The sequence below is a fragment of the Leptopilina boulardi genome, unplaced genomic scaffold (genome assembly GCF_019393585.1).
Source record: "Leptopilina boulardi isolate dan_hultmark-lab unplaced genomic scaffold, ZJU_Lbou_2.1 LbouV2_399, whole genome shotgun sequence".
NCBI classification, from domain to species: domain Eukaryota; kingdom Metazoa; phylum Arthropoda; class Insecta; order Hymenoptera; family Figitidae; genus Leptopilina; species Leptopilina boulardi.
The window spans coordinates 1,647,267-1,663,020 of NW_026137972.1; the positions used below are offsets into that span (position 1 = coordinate 1,647,267).

General features: G+C 27.1%; 1 protein-coding gene across 5 annotated transcripts; it reads right to left on the reverse strand.

Moving 5' to 3' along the window:
* Window positions 1–116: 116 nt before the first annotated feature.
* On the reverse strand, window positions 117–15,428 carry LOC127288927 (juvenile hormone esterase-like). Of its 5 annotated transcripts, XM_051316642.1 has the most exons (9): window positions 3,702–3,970; window positions 3,036–3,091; window positions 2,116–2,398; window positions 1,849–2,034; window positions 1,522–1,718; window positions 1,188–1,341; window positions 797–1,120; window positions 584–722; window positions 117–500 (listed from the first exon to the last, which is right to left on the reverse strand). In XM_051316642.1, the coding sequence occupies exons 3-9, from the start codon at window positions 2,237–2,239 to the stop codon at window positions 332–334; spliced, it is 1,293 nt and encodes a 430-aa protein (XP_051172599.1). In that variant the 5' UTR covers window positions 2,240–2,398; window positions 3,036–3,091; window positions 3,702–3,970; the 3' UTR covers window positions 117–331. The 5 variants fall into 5 exon arrangements, with proteins under 5 accessions (XP_051172599.1, XP_051172598.1, XP_051172597.1 ...); XM_051316641.1 differs by lacking the exon at window positions 3,036–3,091; XM_051316640.1 differs by lacking the exon at window positions 3,036–3,091 and having other exon boundaries at window positions 3,279–3,970.
* Window positions 15,429–15,754: the final 326 nt, after the last annotated feature.

Genomic DNA, 15,754 nt, shown 5'->3' on the forward strand with positions numbered 1-15,754 from the left:
TATTTTATACTGCCAATTATTTTTTACAGGAGTTTAATAGTTAAAAGAATATTTTTTCGATATTGTGTTCCACGTATTTCAGTTTTTTATACTTTTATAGTTTTTTTGATCTCACAAATACAGAAACATTTTAACACTTAAGGGGATTTTGTGTTCGTTTGGTTAAAAAATGTATTTTATTTATTTGTTATTTAAATTTAGCGTTTTATTGAAAATAATAATAATGTTTTAAAATATAAAATGATTTACATTTATTTTTGACAAACAAAAATAATAATTTAGTATTTATAATTAAGTTAATGAAATTATTTGGATAGACATAATTTGTAAATTAAAATAACTTATATTTTTGGTATATTGATTTCCATAATTTCCACGAATTTTCAATGAAATTATCTTCTGTATTGAAATTATCAACAATGTGCTGACAACATTTTTTATCAGAATTGTACGGAGACCATTTTGATTTTATAAGATCATCTATTTTAGGTGTTGGATTTCTGTTTTAAAAGAAAATTATTATTGAAATTTTTATAAAAAATATATGTTATAAAATAAATCTTAGGACATTTTATTTTCTTACCCTGTTTTTGCAAAATCAGTCCACATTCTCGTCATTCGTTCCATTATTAAATAATTTTTTGTCCCTCTTTGAAGTTGCTCATTTGAAGGGAGACTTTCTTTGTAAAACAAATAATTTAAATCATCAGCATGACATGCACCTGAAAAAATATTAAATTAATTAATTAGAATAATAATAATCAAATACTTTTAAACACTTTTTGCAAAAAAATACCATTTGCGTCAATTTTATAAAACATCTTCACAAGAGAAACTTCTGGAGAATGTGAAAATTTATATAAATATGTCGGAGTTTTTTTCTGCAATTGTTTTTCCAATATATGCCAAATTCCGGCAACAATTATTGCGTCTCCTTTATATTGAATGAATTTATCCTGTTCTGATTTATAAATTGTATCATCTCCAAAATAAAATTGTTTTACATCATTAGAAAAATTGGAAGCAACAGTAGAATTAATTTTTAAATCTTTGCAAAGATGTGCCTCAAAATTGTATTTCAATTTACTCATTTTTTCTTCACTATTAAATTCTGGACTATCTGTATTATTTAATTCAAATTAATTTAAATAAATTTCAACTCAATATTAATTCCTAATAAATTTTACCTAGGGAAAGCATTCCTTCATCTGAGGTGTAACCTATGATTAAAGGAACGTCAATTCCATTTTCAATCATTTCCGTCAAAGATTTAGGTAGAAATGGATTAGGGCATTTCTTGTCCACTGTAGGGATGAAATAAAATTCCAATTTCAATGGATGCTAAAAAAGATGAATTAGAAATATAAAAAAAATTAATTATCATTTGAACATAATAACTTTCCTAAGAATTTAGAAATCTTTAGTTAAGAAGAGGGAGAAAAATTTCATTAAGACTGCTTTATGGAACAGCCAGATTCATTAAATTGTTCCATTTCAAATCTTTCTTTCCTTCTCACTTACTATGTCAAAAATTTCATATTGTGTCTCAAGAATCTTCTCAACAGGTATGGTACGAAGAAATTGTACTATTTCTTCGTTATTTGATGAAGAGCAACCTAATTTAGCGGCAACTTTTATTGCATATTCTTTATTAGAAGTCTGCTGTCCAAAGGGATTAATAACAACTCCACTTTGAGCGATTGCTTTGTGAAATAGTCCTGAAAATTATTTTTAATAAATTGAAAATCCGTTGTTATTAAAAGTACTGAATTTCATAGTACGACACTTTTGCTGCACTAAAGGTATTTTAGTTTATTTTCAATAAAACAATTTATAGATAGAAATCACCTTTGGACAAAGGAGAAATGCAAAGATAGTGAACAGAAGCAGATCCAGCACTTTCTCCAAAAATTGTCACATTATTTTTATCACCACCGAAAGCACCGATATTTTTTTGAACCCATTTCAAAGCGAGTACTTGATCCTTTAGTCCCTGATTCCCTGAACAATCTTCCATATCCATATTTAAAAATCCTAATGAAAAAAAGGTTTTAAATTTAATTTTCAATAACATTTGTAATTTTCTGTTACTTTTTGGAAATGGAAATAATTTACCTAACATTCCTAGCCTATAGTTAAAAGAGACAAAAACAACATCGTGTTGCATAAAATAATCTGGTCTATAAAAGTCCACATTTCCTGAACCATTTATAAAACCACCGCCATATATCCAAACCATAACAGGTTTCAGTTCTGTTAAATTATTCGTCGATACATTAATAAAAAGACAATCATCTTCTCCTATAAATTGATTAATTTGATATTCAAATTGTGATGGAACACTTCCTTCTTTCGTTGCATCTCGAATTCCTTTCCAAGGTTGAGGAGGTTTAGGATCCTAAATTGTTTATTATAAATGTAATGAATTTTAGTTTTAATATTTTGAATCATTGTATATTTAAATAAAAACAAAATTTTTTTGTCAGAAAAGAATTTGCCTGGCTATGTTTCCTTTTCTTCAGCTGTAAATTATTTATTTTTTCCTTTTAAAAACGATAATGAAATGTAAAACCTTAAGTGGTGTTGAACACTTGTAGGATTTTTATACGTACGAGTTTTTAACAAAATCGGTCAAGTTCGCTTGAAACGTGATACTTAGGGGTTTTCTTTTAAATCTCTGATTCAAAATCTGACATCAGTTTACAGAATTCAAAACTGTTTTTGAGTTAAAATATAACATGAAAAAGAAATTCAAATTAGCGTAAAAATTAAACTCTGAAAATTTGTTTTATATTTATACTTTTTATCATGTCTGTGTTGCGTTATCTCAAGTAGATAAATTATTTTTAATACCTTATTGCTTTATATAACATTATCGTCAGCAAAAAAATATAACCTAGACATTTATTAAAAATATAGAATTAAAAATAAAAAAGTTATGTATAGAAAAGAATATTATAGAAACAGATTGACAAAAGTAATTATAATTACAAATATAAATTCTAAATAGTATAATTGTTAAATTTTAATTTTACTGTTCATCATGTTGGAACTGCCATTTTGAACTTTGATGAATTAAAAAGATCCAAATCTGGTTTGAGGTTAGAAAAAAACTTGTTTAATATTGTAAGATGTAAAAAAAAATGGATGAAAAAAAATTTTTAAACAGGAAAGGTTTTTTTTTTTTAGAAATTAATTAATATTCTTCCTTAATATTTTCAGTAATAGATTTTATAAATTCTTGAATTTGTAACAAAAATATAGAATATTTTCATTACTCTGAATCTTAATTTTCCAACTGGTGGTTCAGCATAAGGAATTCCACGAAATGTCATAAATTGTCCAAGTTCACCATCAACAAATGCACCATTTAAAGAACCTTGTTCAATTTTTACAAGAGGATTCGACATTTTAATTTTAAATGTGTCACTTAGACTTGGAATGTTCTCTGACTACTGAAATATTATCTACTACGCTTACAATATATTTATCCTTGTAAATATTGATAGGACCGGACGTTATGTTATAAAATTAATTGTTAGTTCTTTAGATATATGAGTATTTATTTGTTTACTACTGTGAACAATTATAGATTACTATATATAAAGTAAACGAAAATAATTTAAATGCAACGATAAATTAAATTATTAATGAAAAAATTATTGAAATAATTAGGCAGACAAATTTTGTGTGATATTCACAGTTACTCTACTCCGATAGACGAATCACTATCATGGAGAAGTTTCGGCGAATAAGAAGCAAGAGAAGGTTCTTCTTGTCAAAAAGATTACGTAGGTGACAGTAGCACCGAATTCTAAGCAAACCAGTAAGAAGAAAGCGACGAGTGGATCTACAATGGAGATCAGAGTCGCAACAGGAACAACGTATTGCAACGTACTGAGGAAACTTTGGAGGGAATTGAATTCGAACATCAGACACAAGCAGATCGTGGGCGCAAGACTGTGACGTTGTAAAATTTACAATTTTACAAATCACAAAAGTTTATTTATTTTTCAAAATATTAAATAACTTTGTTTATTATTCCCGAAAGAGATATTTCAATATCATAAATTTACTAGACGAAATCACATTATAGATTCGAGAAATGGAAAAATCTTATTTAATAATAATTTAATATTAAGAATTAATGTCTGTAATCCCTTTTTATTTATATATTTTCGAGCCATCATTCAACTGAAACAAGAAATGAAGAAAAATATCAAGATTTAGGAAAACTTTGAGAAAAATTGATTATATTGAATATTTTGTATTGGTCAACCTAACCTCAATTTTGATGTCGTCAATAATTGGATATTTTGAAGTTTATTATCGATTATTTGGATATATTTTTATTATTAAAAATTTGGATTCTTGAATATTCACTTCCGATGTACCCATTAATTGGATAATTGAGAGATGCCAAGTATTTTCACGTTTTTTTGCAAATATCACCCTGAGAATATCAATTGACTTCGTTTCCTGGCGAAACACTCAAAAATTATTATGATTTTTGGAAGGCTTCCTTATATTTTTAAATTACTATTTAAAATTTCTATTGCTGCGGTTAGCCAAAGCCCATATAAAATGTTTGATGTTTTGGATTTATGTCAATTTGAAGTTTGAAGATTTTTATTTGATTGTGGCATTATCTTTGTAAATTTCAATATTAATTCCGAATTCATTAATATTTATATTGGAGAAGAATTAAGGATTTACCATCTTGCGTCGGATTAACGTATTAAAATCGTTAATCAAGAAGAAGTATTATTATTCAAGAAAACAATTTTTGTCAACAACATTATTATCAAACTAGCAACTTTGTCGTCCGCAAGCGGCCGACTACGTTGCTAGTGTGCATTAACCATATTTTTTATTCATTTTTTATCAAAAAAATTTAATATTAGAAATGTAAAAAAAAATTTCTTTATATTGGATCTACCACCCAAGTAGCACGGAATATTGCTTGAATGTCAGGCTGATATCAACAGGGAATATTTTTGTGACATTCAGGCGATATCATAATGTCCTTTTCACGGGGACATTCCTCCGTGATGTATCTATGTTACGGTCTTTCACACAAAAAATGTAACGCGTTACAAAACTTACATTCTAAATTTATTAAACCTAAATAATTCTGTGGTACTTTACTTTCATCTAAATCTTCAAAAGACATTATTGCAACTCCTGCACTTTTTTTATTCCGATTATCGTTTTTACATGTCAAATTCTTTTCTTCACACATTCTTTTCATCTTCCGTTGCCGTAGAAAATTTTTTCTTCTTACATGACAAATTATTTTCTTGACGCACTTTCTTTTCATCTTGAGTCTCCATTGATATTTTTCTTTTCCTACATGCCAAATTTTTATCCTTGCGTATTTTCTTTCCATCTTCAGTTTTTATAGATAATTTCTTTTTTTTGCATGTCAAATTTTTTTTGCGCTCTTTCTTTTTTATTTCTGTTTTATTACGATTACGTTTTCTCAATCTCTCATTCTCCTGTCTTATTATTTACTGCTCATATGTAACTTCGCGCCTTGCCTTCCTTTTTCTTCCCTTCTCTTTAATTGCTCGATTTATCTTTTTATCATTTTCTTTACTCAGAAAATTTTTCATTGTTAAATATTCATGTGGTGAAATTTTGTTCACAGTATTATAAGTTGTACGAATTATTTTCTTTTCACTAGTGTCATTTAGAGAATGTTTAATTTTTAACTCTTGTGTTAATAGAACTCTGTTAATATTATTACTGGGAAAAGTATTAAAAACAGAACAATAGTTTAAAATATAATTTTTATGTTCCTGAGTTCAATTTATGAAAAGACGGTTCTAATCATTCTCTATTATCGAATTCCTATTGTGAGACGTTCTTACTGTCGGAAAATTATTTAAGCAATTATTTTCAAACATTGACTTAAAATGGTTTCTCATTTTGTTATTATCAGTTTCATAATTTACACGGTTTGGCATTACGTTAAATAATATAGATGTTGCAAATGCTATTGCATGTACTCCACACTCAACACTACCAAAAGGTTGTTGATCAACAGCTTCAAAAACTACTGTTGGTTTAAAAGGTAACAATCTAATTAAATATTTTATTTGCTGCACATTTAAACACCCCTTATTAAGGCTATCAAAAATATAAAGCCTTACTCTATAGTAATAGACATAAATTCAGTGACCATAATTGTTATTACGGCTAAAAAGTATTTAAATATGTTTATCACCGTCTCTAATTGGGACAATAAAATCAAGCATTTGTACATACAAAGCACTTTGCATATTAAAAAAAGAATTGGAATCTTTTCTTAATAAATCTTCAAATTTGTACATATGGATGTAATTTAACAATTTATTTCTATTTTCAATAATTTTTAAATCTTTATCACTTAAAATAATATACTCTTTCATGTTGGCCATATTATACTTCGTTTAATTTTATTTTTGATTCATGAAAATCTAAATATCTTTAACCGTTTTGCTCACTTTCTCTAATATAACCAATTTTGCCTTTTATTCAATATAACCAATTTTTTCTTTAATTCAATACAACTAATTTTACCTTTTACTAAATATAACTAATTTTTCCTTTAATTCAATATAACCAATTTTTACTTTAATCCAATATAATTAATTTTGCCTTTTATCCAATAAAACTACCAAATATCCAAAAGAATGAGAGAACTATGAGAAACTATGAATCAGTAACTACTGATCAGCCAATAAGTGCAAAAAGGACACTCTTATATGAGTAATCAGTAGTTCATTATAAATAACATATATACGTATTTATACCTGTATTAAAACCCCGGAACAAATACCACAAAAGAACCAACCATTGGACAATAGAACCTTTGTTAATGAGGATTAACTCTGAGGACCCAGGTAATAATTTCTTTTTTCACATTTATTATATAGAAAAATAAAGATGTACCAACCCTTGGCCAATAGAACCTTTGTTAATGAAGATTAACTCGGAGTACATAATGAAATGTAATAAAAAATTATAAAAATTTAAAATATTATTAAATTATGAGTGTTTTGAAACATTTGTTAACGTTATTTAATGCAAAACATATATATTTACAAAGTATGAAGCAGAATATTATTAATGAAACAATTATTCATTATTTAATAATTAATAATAGGTGTCCCACTGTTTAACACAAACCTTAAAAACAAGAAAAATGTATCAAGTTCCAAAAACTTGAAATTTTATGTCCCCTACATACATATATGGGCATATCTCTGGAACTTTTAACTTTTCAATAAAGGAAAAAAAAAATTCTTTTTTTCGAGCACAGTATTGAAACTCTGTCAACATAAACTTCAAGTACGAAGATTTCAAATTATATAAGTGGACAGATAAAATTTTTTGTCTTAAAAAAGTTATTAATTATTTAAAATTGCAAATTATTGTTAACCTAAAACAGAAAAGTATTCAACAGGTGGTTGATTTTGGAATGAAAAACAATGGAAAGGAAATTACTGTGAAGTTACAATTTTTTAAAAATGATAAAATTTGGTTAATAATTTCAACATTTATTTAAAATAAAATTCTCATTTTGTACACACGTGTTTTCTGTTATTAAAATTACAATAATTTTTTTAAGACACGAGGCACATCAATTTAATATGTCTCAAAATAATTCTAATGACTTGAACTTTAATTTCTCATAAGTTATTTTGGTGTGCCAATTGTCTTATCAAAGAAAAATGCTAAATAAGAGGATTGCAGTCAAAAAGGTTAAAAGTGAGGGACAACTTTTAAAAGCTTATAACTTTTTTTACAATTTACAAAATGTTAATTTTCTTGCGAAAATGTGTTCATCGTTTAATTAACTTTAAAATGACGTATCTTAGAACTGGTAATTTTTTTTAATAATAAAGTTTTATCGTTTAAAGCACCACAAAGTATGGTTAGGGACAAGTAGAAATTGTTGAAAATCGTGCATTGAAAATTAAATAATTATTTATTTATTTAATAAATTAATGTGAAACCTGTTGGAAATTATTGCTCGTATCAAGTATTGATTTTTCCAACAAAAACCAGGTAAAATTTCATTGGAATTAACAAAATATACGCGAGGGACATAATAGTTAAAAGTTCCAGAGATTTTCCCATATACATATAAATGAATATTTTTTTTATTTTTAAAACAAAAATGGAAGAAGATTAAGATTTTAGACGATGATGTTCTTATGACATTTTCAATCGTCTAGATAGAGAAACGCAATGTTAAACAAAGAAGTACTTATGTTATATTTCTTGGTGTAAGAAAGAAAGTTACCTATTCAGTTTTACACTTTCTTTATAGCTTTTTCACGTGATAAAGGGAGAAAGAAATAATTACCTGGGTCCTCAGAGTTATTAATTAATCCTTCTTAACAGATTGCAGGTCAAGCGAACCCTCATTTGCAAAATAAAGATATATCTTTCTCTCTCCATAAATTGTTCTTTTCTCTGTCACCGAAAACCCAGCAGGGGTCCGGACGGAATGAATGAATGAATACCAAGATTATTATAGTTAATTTGAATTTCGCACTCAATCAGTTTGGACCAATCAGCGTTAAGATATAGATGAAGACCTTTTTACCGACCGTCGGAATTTCTTTTTTGTCCCGATCTTTTTATTTTTTTTAGATATTCATTTTTTTTGGTTGGTAACGAAAATCTCCTAGGAGAAAACAAACAACGTCTTTTTTTATTCATTCTTTAATGTGATTTCGTGTAAGCTAGACGCTTCTATTATATTATTTCGTTATTTTTGATAATTTTGGGATCTCGATTAAAAATATATATACAAATAATTTAAGTAAAAAAAAAGATAAAGGAAATAAATAAAGGAAACATCAAAAATAAGAAAAATAGGAATTGTTTGAGAATCCTTGGAAATATTCGTTACCGTCAGCCATTTTGAACACATCGATTTTTTGGAATTCTCTGGTAAAATTTTATTTATTTTATTTACGAATGATGTCTCAAGATTTGTAATTTGTTTGAGTTTTTCAATAGTGAATTTTCTTTAAATCTGAATTTAATTTAGAATTTCAATTTAATTTAATTTAAAATGATTTATTTTGAATTTAATTGATTTTGAATTTATTTAAGAATGAATTTAATTTTGTAAATTTAATTAAAATTGATTGAAATGTCATTCATTTAATTTAATTATTATTGTATCCATTTCGATTTTCCATTTCCATCTTTTTTCCATTCCTCGAATTAAAGAATCCTTATTCTTTCAAAAAGTAAGAATAAGTATTATTATTATTTTTTTGTATTATATCGAGTCTTAACTCAAATTTTTATCATGTTCAAAGATTTTAAATAAAGAAATTTATTAACCTTTTGTTTAGAAAATCTCATGTTTTATTTAATTTGAATAATAAAATCTTTTCGAATATGGCTTTTCCGAACCGCCCTCTCTACTGATAACCAAGAATTGGGACTGCGGCAGGCCGAGTAAAAGGAAGACTATTTTAATTTAATTTCAATGTTGGATCATTTCTTTGCTTTGAGTTTCCCTTGATTATTGAATTTGACAGTCTTTTAGTAAAAGCCTGGTGGCCGTGTGTACTCTTCAGACTAATTTAACAATCAAAAAAATAATTTTGATTTAATTGTCGAATTTGACAGTCTCAAAAAAATTTGCCTGGTGGCCTTGTGTATTTTTCCAGACTAATTCAACGATTCAAGAAAAATTTATTTAAATTTATTTAATCTATTTAATTCTTTTGTCCCTTAATTATTTATTTATTTTTATTTTGTCCCAAGAAAGGACTGGCGCCCAACAAACAATTTATTCGAGTCTTCCCTTTTGTAACTTTGATTTAATTAATTGATTTTTTTTAACATTCAGCATCATTAAAAAATCATTGGTTACAAGACCTACAAGAAAAGGAGATTTCCTGATCTAAATCGGAAGAGACTCCAATGAGGAGGCATTCAACGCTGAGGTCACCAAAGCTGTTGGAAGCAAAGGGAAGGTGCAGACCGTGGATCGACAGGTTACACTGAAGATCCGCGACCTGGATTGTCTTACCCAGGTACAATAGGCATTGGAGATCGCCAAGATGGTAGAGTCTTGCGAAGTGCAGAAGAATGTCAACATGACTATTAAGAACGGCCTTATGACTCTTCAGAATCTTGTCAGTGAGGCGAAAACAAAGCACGCCCTAACTGATATTGGAGATAGCAATATTGATGAAGGTGACGGTAGCACCCAATCCTAAGCAAACCAGTTAGAAGAAAGCGACGAGTGGATCTACAATGGTGATCCTATTCACAACAGGAACAACGTATGCCGACGTACTGAGCAAACATTGGAGAGATGTGAATGCGGACATCAGCAGGTCGTAGGTTCAACACCATGAAGAAAGGGAAATATCTTGATCAAAATCGGGAAAGACTCCAATAAGGAGGCATTCACTGCTGAGATCATCAAAGTGGTTGGTAGCATGGGGAAGGTGTATACGGTGGATCGGAAGGTCACAATGGAAATTCGCGACTTGAATTACCTTTCCCAGGAAGAAGAGGTTCAACAGGCATTAGCGGAAGTGCTCCAGAAAGCAGGAAGGTGACGGTCCTAGGACTGAACCAACGAGGAATGAAGCTCGCGGTTATAGTCACCGACGCAGAGGAGGTGTAAAGGTTATAGAAATTAACAGACAGATCGACTGCGTACTTCAAATACGTTGAAGTCGGTCATAACTTTGCAAACTGCAGTAGAAGCTCAAGCTTCTTTTTTATGTAGAGAAAAGTATTGCGTTAAGGCAAACATCATCCATGCCGCAGGCAGCAGAGGATGCATAGTCTTTAGAGCACCTGTTGAGGAAGTCAAAAATATTCTCGCACAAATGAAGAATAAATAGGCCAGGGACGTTCACCTACGAAGTTTAAAGCTTGACCGCATTTCCGTAGTGAGAGGATTAGTTCAGCCAAAGGGTGAGGTTTTTAGTTGGTTGACCAGAATAAGAATTGGGAGGCTCAATTATCATCCCGACACAATCTCGCAGCACAGGGATCTTGTTATCTGCCTTGTATACCAAGGGTTATGCAGATTTGTCATTCTTATTTAGTTAATTAATAAAAATAAAAATTTTCTAAAATATAAAATGATTTACATTTATTTTTGACATACAAAAATAATAAGTAAGTATTTATAATTAAGTTAATGAAATTATTTGCATAGACATAATTTGTAAATTAAAATAACTTATATTTTTGGTATATTGATTTCCATAATTTCCACGAATTTTCAATGAAATTATCTTCTGTATTGAAATTATCAACAATGTGCTGACAACATTTTTTATCAGAATTGTACGAAGACCATTTGGATTTTATAAGATCATCTATTTTAGGTGTTGGATTTCTGTTTTGAAAGCAAAAAATTATTGAAATTTTCATAAAAAATATCTTATCTAAAATTAAATCTTTGAACATTTTATTCTCTTACCCTGTTTTTGCAAAATCAGTCCACATTCTCGTCATATGTTCCATTATTAAATAATCTTTTGTCCCTTTTTGTAGTTGCATATTTTGAGGGAGAAGTGCTTTGTAAAACAAATGAGTCATATCATCAGCATGACATGCACCTGAAAGAATATTTAATTAATTAATTAGAATAATAATAATCAATTACTTTTAAACACTGTTTGTAAAAAAAGTTACCTTTTGTGTTAATTTGAAAGAACATCTTTACAAGAGAAAATTCTGGAGAATGTGAAAATTTATATAAATATATTGGAGTTTTTTTCTGCAATTGTTTTTCCACTATATGCCAAACTCCTGAAGCAAATAGTACATCTCCCTTGAATTGAACAAATTTATCATGTTCTGTTTTATAAATTGAATCATCTCCATAATAAAATTGTTTTACATCATTAGAAAATTTCGAAGCAACACTTGAATTAATCTTCAAATCTTTGCAAAGATTTTCCTCGAAATTGGTAATAAATTTACTGATTTTTTCTTCATTATTAAATTCTGGGCTCCCTATATTATTAAATTAAAATTAATTTTAATAAATTTTTAGCTTAATATGAATTCTTAATAAATTTTACCTAGGGAAACCATTCCTTCATCTGAGGTGTAACCTATGATTAAAGGAACGTCAATTCCACTTTCAATCATTTCCGATAAAGGTTTCGGTAGAAATGGATTAGGACATTTATTATCCACCGAAGGAACGAAATGAAAATCCAATCTCAATGGATGCTAAAAAGATGAATTAGAAATATAAAAAAAATTAATTATCATTTGAACATAATAACTTTCCTAAGAATTTAGAAATCTTTAGTTAAGAAGAGGGAGAAAAATTTCATTAAGACTGCTTTATGGAACAGCCAGATTCCTTAAATTGTTCCATTTCAAATCTTTCTTTCCTTCTCACTTACTATGTCAAAAATTTCATATTGTGTCTTAAGAATCTCCTCAATAGGTTTTGTACGAAGAAACTGTACTATTTCTTCGTTATTTGATGAAGAGCAACCTAATTCAGTGGCAACTTTTATTGCATATTCTTTATTAGAAGTCTGATGTGCCCATGGATTAATTACAACTCCACTTTGAGCGATTGCTTTGTGAAATAGTCCTGAAAATTATTTTTAATAAATTGAAAATCCATTGCTCTTGAAAGTACTGAGTACAAAACAATTTATAGATAGAAATCACCTTTGGCCAAAGGAGAAATGCAAAGATAGTGAACAGAAGCAGATCCAGCACTTTCTCCAAAAATTGTCACATTATTTTTATCACCACCGAAAGCACCGATATTTTTTTGAACCCACTTCAAAGCGAGTACTTGATCCTTTAGTCCCTGATTCCCTGAACAATCTTCCATATCCATATTTAAAAATCCTAATTAAAAAAAGGTTTTAAATTTAATTTTCAATAAAATTTGTAATTTTCTGTTACTTTTTGGAAATGGAAATAATTTACCTAACATTCCTAGCCTATAGTTAAAAGAGACAAACACAACATCGTGTTGCATAAAATAATCTGGTCTATAAAAGTCCGCATTTCCTGAACCATTTGTAAAACCACCGCCATATATCCAAACCATAACAGGTTTCAGTTCTGTTAAATTATTCGTCGATACATTAATAAAAAGACAATCATCTTGTCCAATAAATTGATTAATTTGTGGTCCAAATTGTGGTGGAACATTTCCTTCATTCTTTGCATCTCGAATTCCACCCCAAGATTTCGGAGGTTGTGGATCCTTTAAGTAGAAAATTGTTTATTTTAAATGCAGTCAATTTCATTTTTAATATTTTTGAACTATTATGATTAAATGAAAACGATAATTTTTTTGACAATAGGACAGAATCTGCTTAACTATTGTAAATAATTTTTTTTTTCCTTTTAAAAACCATAGTAAAATCTAAAACTTAAATGTCTACGAATAAAAATTTGACATTACTTTTTCAAAATTTAAAATTGCTGATCCTATATGACGAATGATATTTAAAAAATGATCCGATTTGTTTAAAATTTTCCTCTCAATTATTTTCGAGGTTATTAATTTAAAATCTAACATCAAATTTAAAAAATTCAAATTAACGTAAAAAATAAACTTTTAAAATTATTTTATAATTATATTTCTTATCACGTGTGCTTCGTGCTATCTCAAGTAGATAAATTCCTTTTAATATACCTTATTGCTTAATACACCATTATCGTCAGCAAAAAAAAATATAACCTAGACATTTATATACAAATATAGAGTTAAAAATAATAATGTTATCGACAGAAAAAAAAATTTATTATAGGAACAACTAATGTTGACAATCGTAATTTAAAGGAAAAAAAATATAGATGCAAATATAAATTTTAAATTGTATATTATTTTCCTTTCTAATTTAAAGAATTAATTATTGTCAGTAACGAAAAGCAAAAGTAGAAAAGTGAATTATTTTAGAAGTTATTAATTGATAAATAATAATAATTATTATATTAATAATAAATAAATAAAATAGATATAATAAATGTTATTAAATAAATAATATAATTTATATATTTATAATTTATATTTATATAATTTATATTTTTATTTAAATAATAAAATATATTTATAATATATAATGAATAAATTTTTTTTAAATTTATTTTTATTCATTAAATTATTTTATTAGAAAATTAATATTTTAGTCACAAAAAATAATTTTATCTCGTTGGATGTATCTTCGTTTACAGTAACATCAGATATGAACTCATTTTTAAATTAAAATATGACTTAGCAGTTTGTTGGGTGCAATCTGTTCTATAATTAAATTCCTTTTAACATATGGAAATAATTACGTAAGCATTAAATTCAATAATTTACCAAAATAAACATCTCGTTTTTAATGTAAGTAAAACAAATTGAAAAAGAATTTTTTCAAGTTCTTACTTTTTACAATAAAATAAGATTTTTGTTATATATATATATATGAAAAAATTTATATCCTTCACACCAGGAGATATCGTTTATTTGAATTGAATAAAATTTATTGGATATAAATAAAAAACAAATTATTTTTTTTTGTTAAAATCGTTAAGGAAATTATAAATTTCTGTTAAAATTTTATTAATAATTAATTATAATTTTTATTTATTTCTCAGTGAAAAAGTAAAATGTTTTTTAATTAAATTTTATTGAATTATCAATCTCTGCACAAACCACTTATATTGTTATAATCGCCTCAAAATATTTCCACAGTCTATATTGTTAGTAAAGTGTTATACGCAGGCGCGCGCTTTTAATATCTTACTTATTTGCTACAAATAATATTTTTTTAAGTTAGTACAAAATCAAGAGCAAAAATGCCTATGAATAGATTTCAAAATCAATAAAATAAAAATTTAGTTTTCTAAACTCTTTGAAATTACATATTTATTTCTAAGCATTTAAGAAACCTTAACTTTGATGAATTTAAAAAATTCAGATCTGATTTTAGGTTGGAAAAAAAACTTGTTTAATGTTGTAACATGCAAAAAAAAAAATTGATGCAATGAGGTTTATTAATGAAGAAGAACTTTTCACCAGAAATTTATAACAAAAATAGAATATTTTCATTACCTTGAATCTTAATTTTCCAACTGGTGGTTCAGCATAAGGAATTCCACGAAATGTCATAAATTGTCCAAGTTCACCATCAACAAATGCACCATTTAAAGAACCTTGTTCAATTTTTACAAGAGGATTCGACATTTTAATTTTAAATGTGTCACTTAGACTTGGAATGTTCTCTGACTACTGAAATATTATCTACTACGCTTACAATATATACATATATTTATCCTTGTATAAATCGACAGGACGTTATGTCATATTTTAAATTGTCACTCCTACTGATATAATTTTGCATTATACTAATAGATTGCAGTAAGAAATTTTCTTGCAACTCTGTGTAGGAGAATATTATATATACACATAAAAATCTTTTTATATTTAACTACAACATTAGGTTAATTCTATATTTAAAAAACTACTCTTCTTGTTAAATTTGAGGAAAGGATTTGCGACACTTGTAAAAATTCTTTGTGATGAAATTATAATTTAGTAATAATAATATAATAATTAATAACAATAATAAAAACTAAACTTCAATGCTTTGTAGTAAATCTTAATGTTAGTTAATTAATTATTAATTAATAAATTATAATTTACAATAATTAATATACAATTAAACTATAACAATAGGCAGTTAACAATAATAATTTTAAATATTGAAATTATAATTAATGCATCGGATTCTCATTT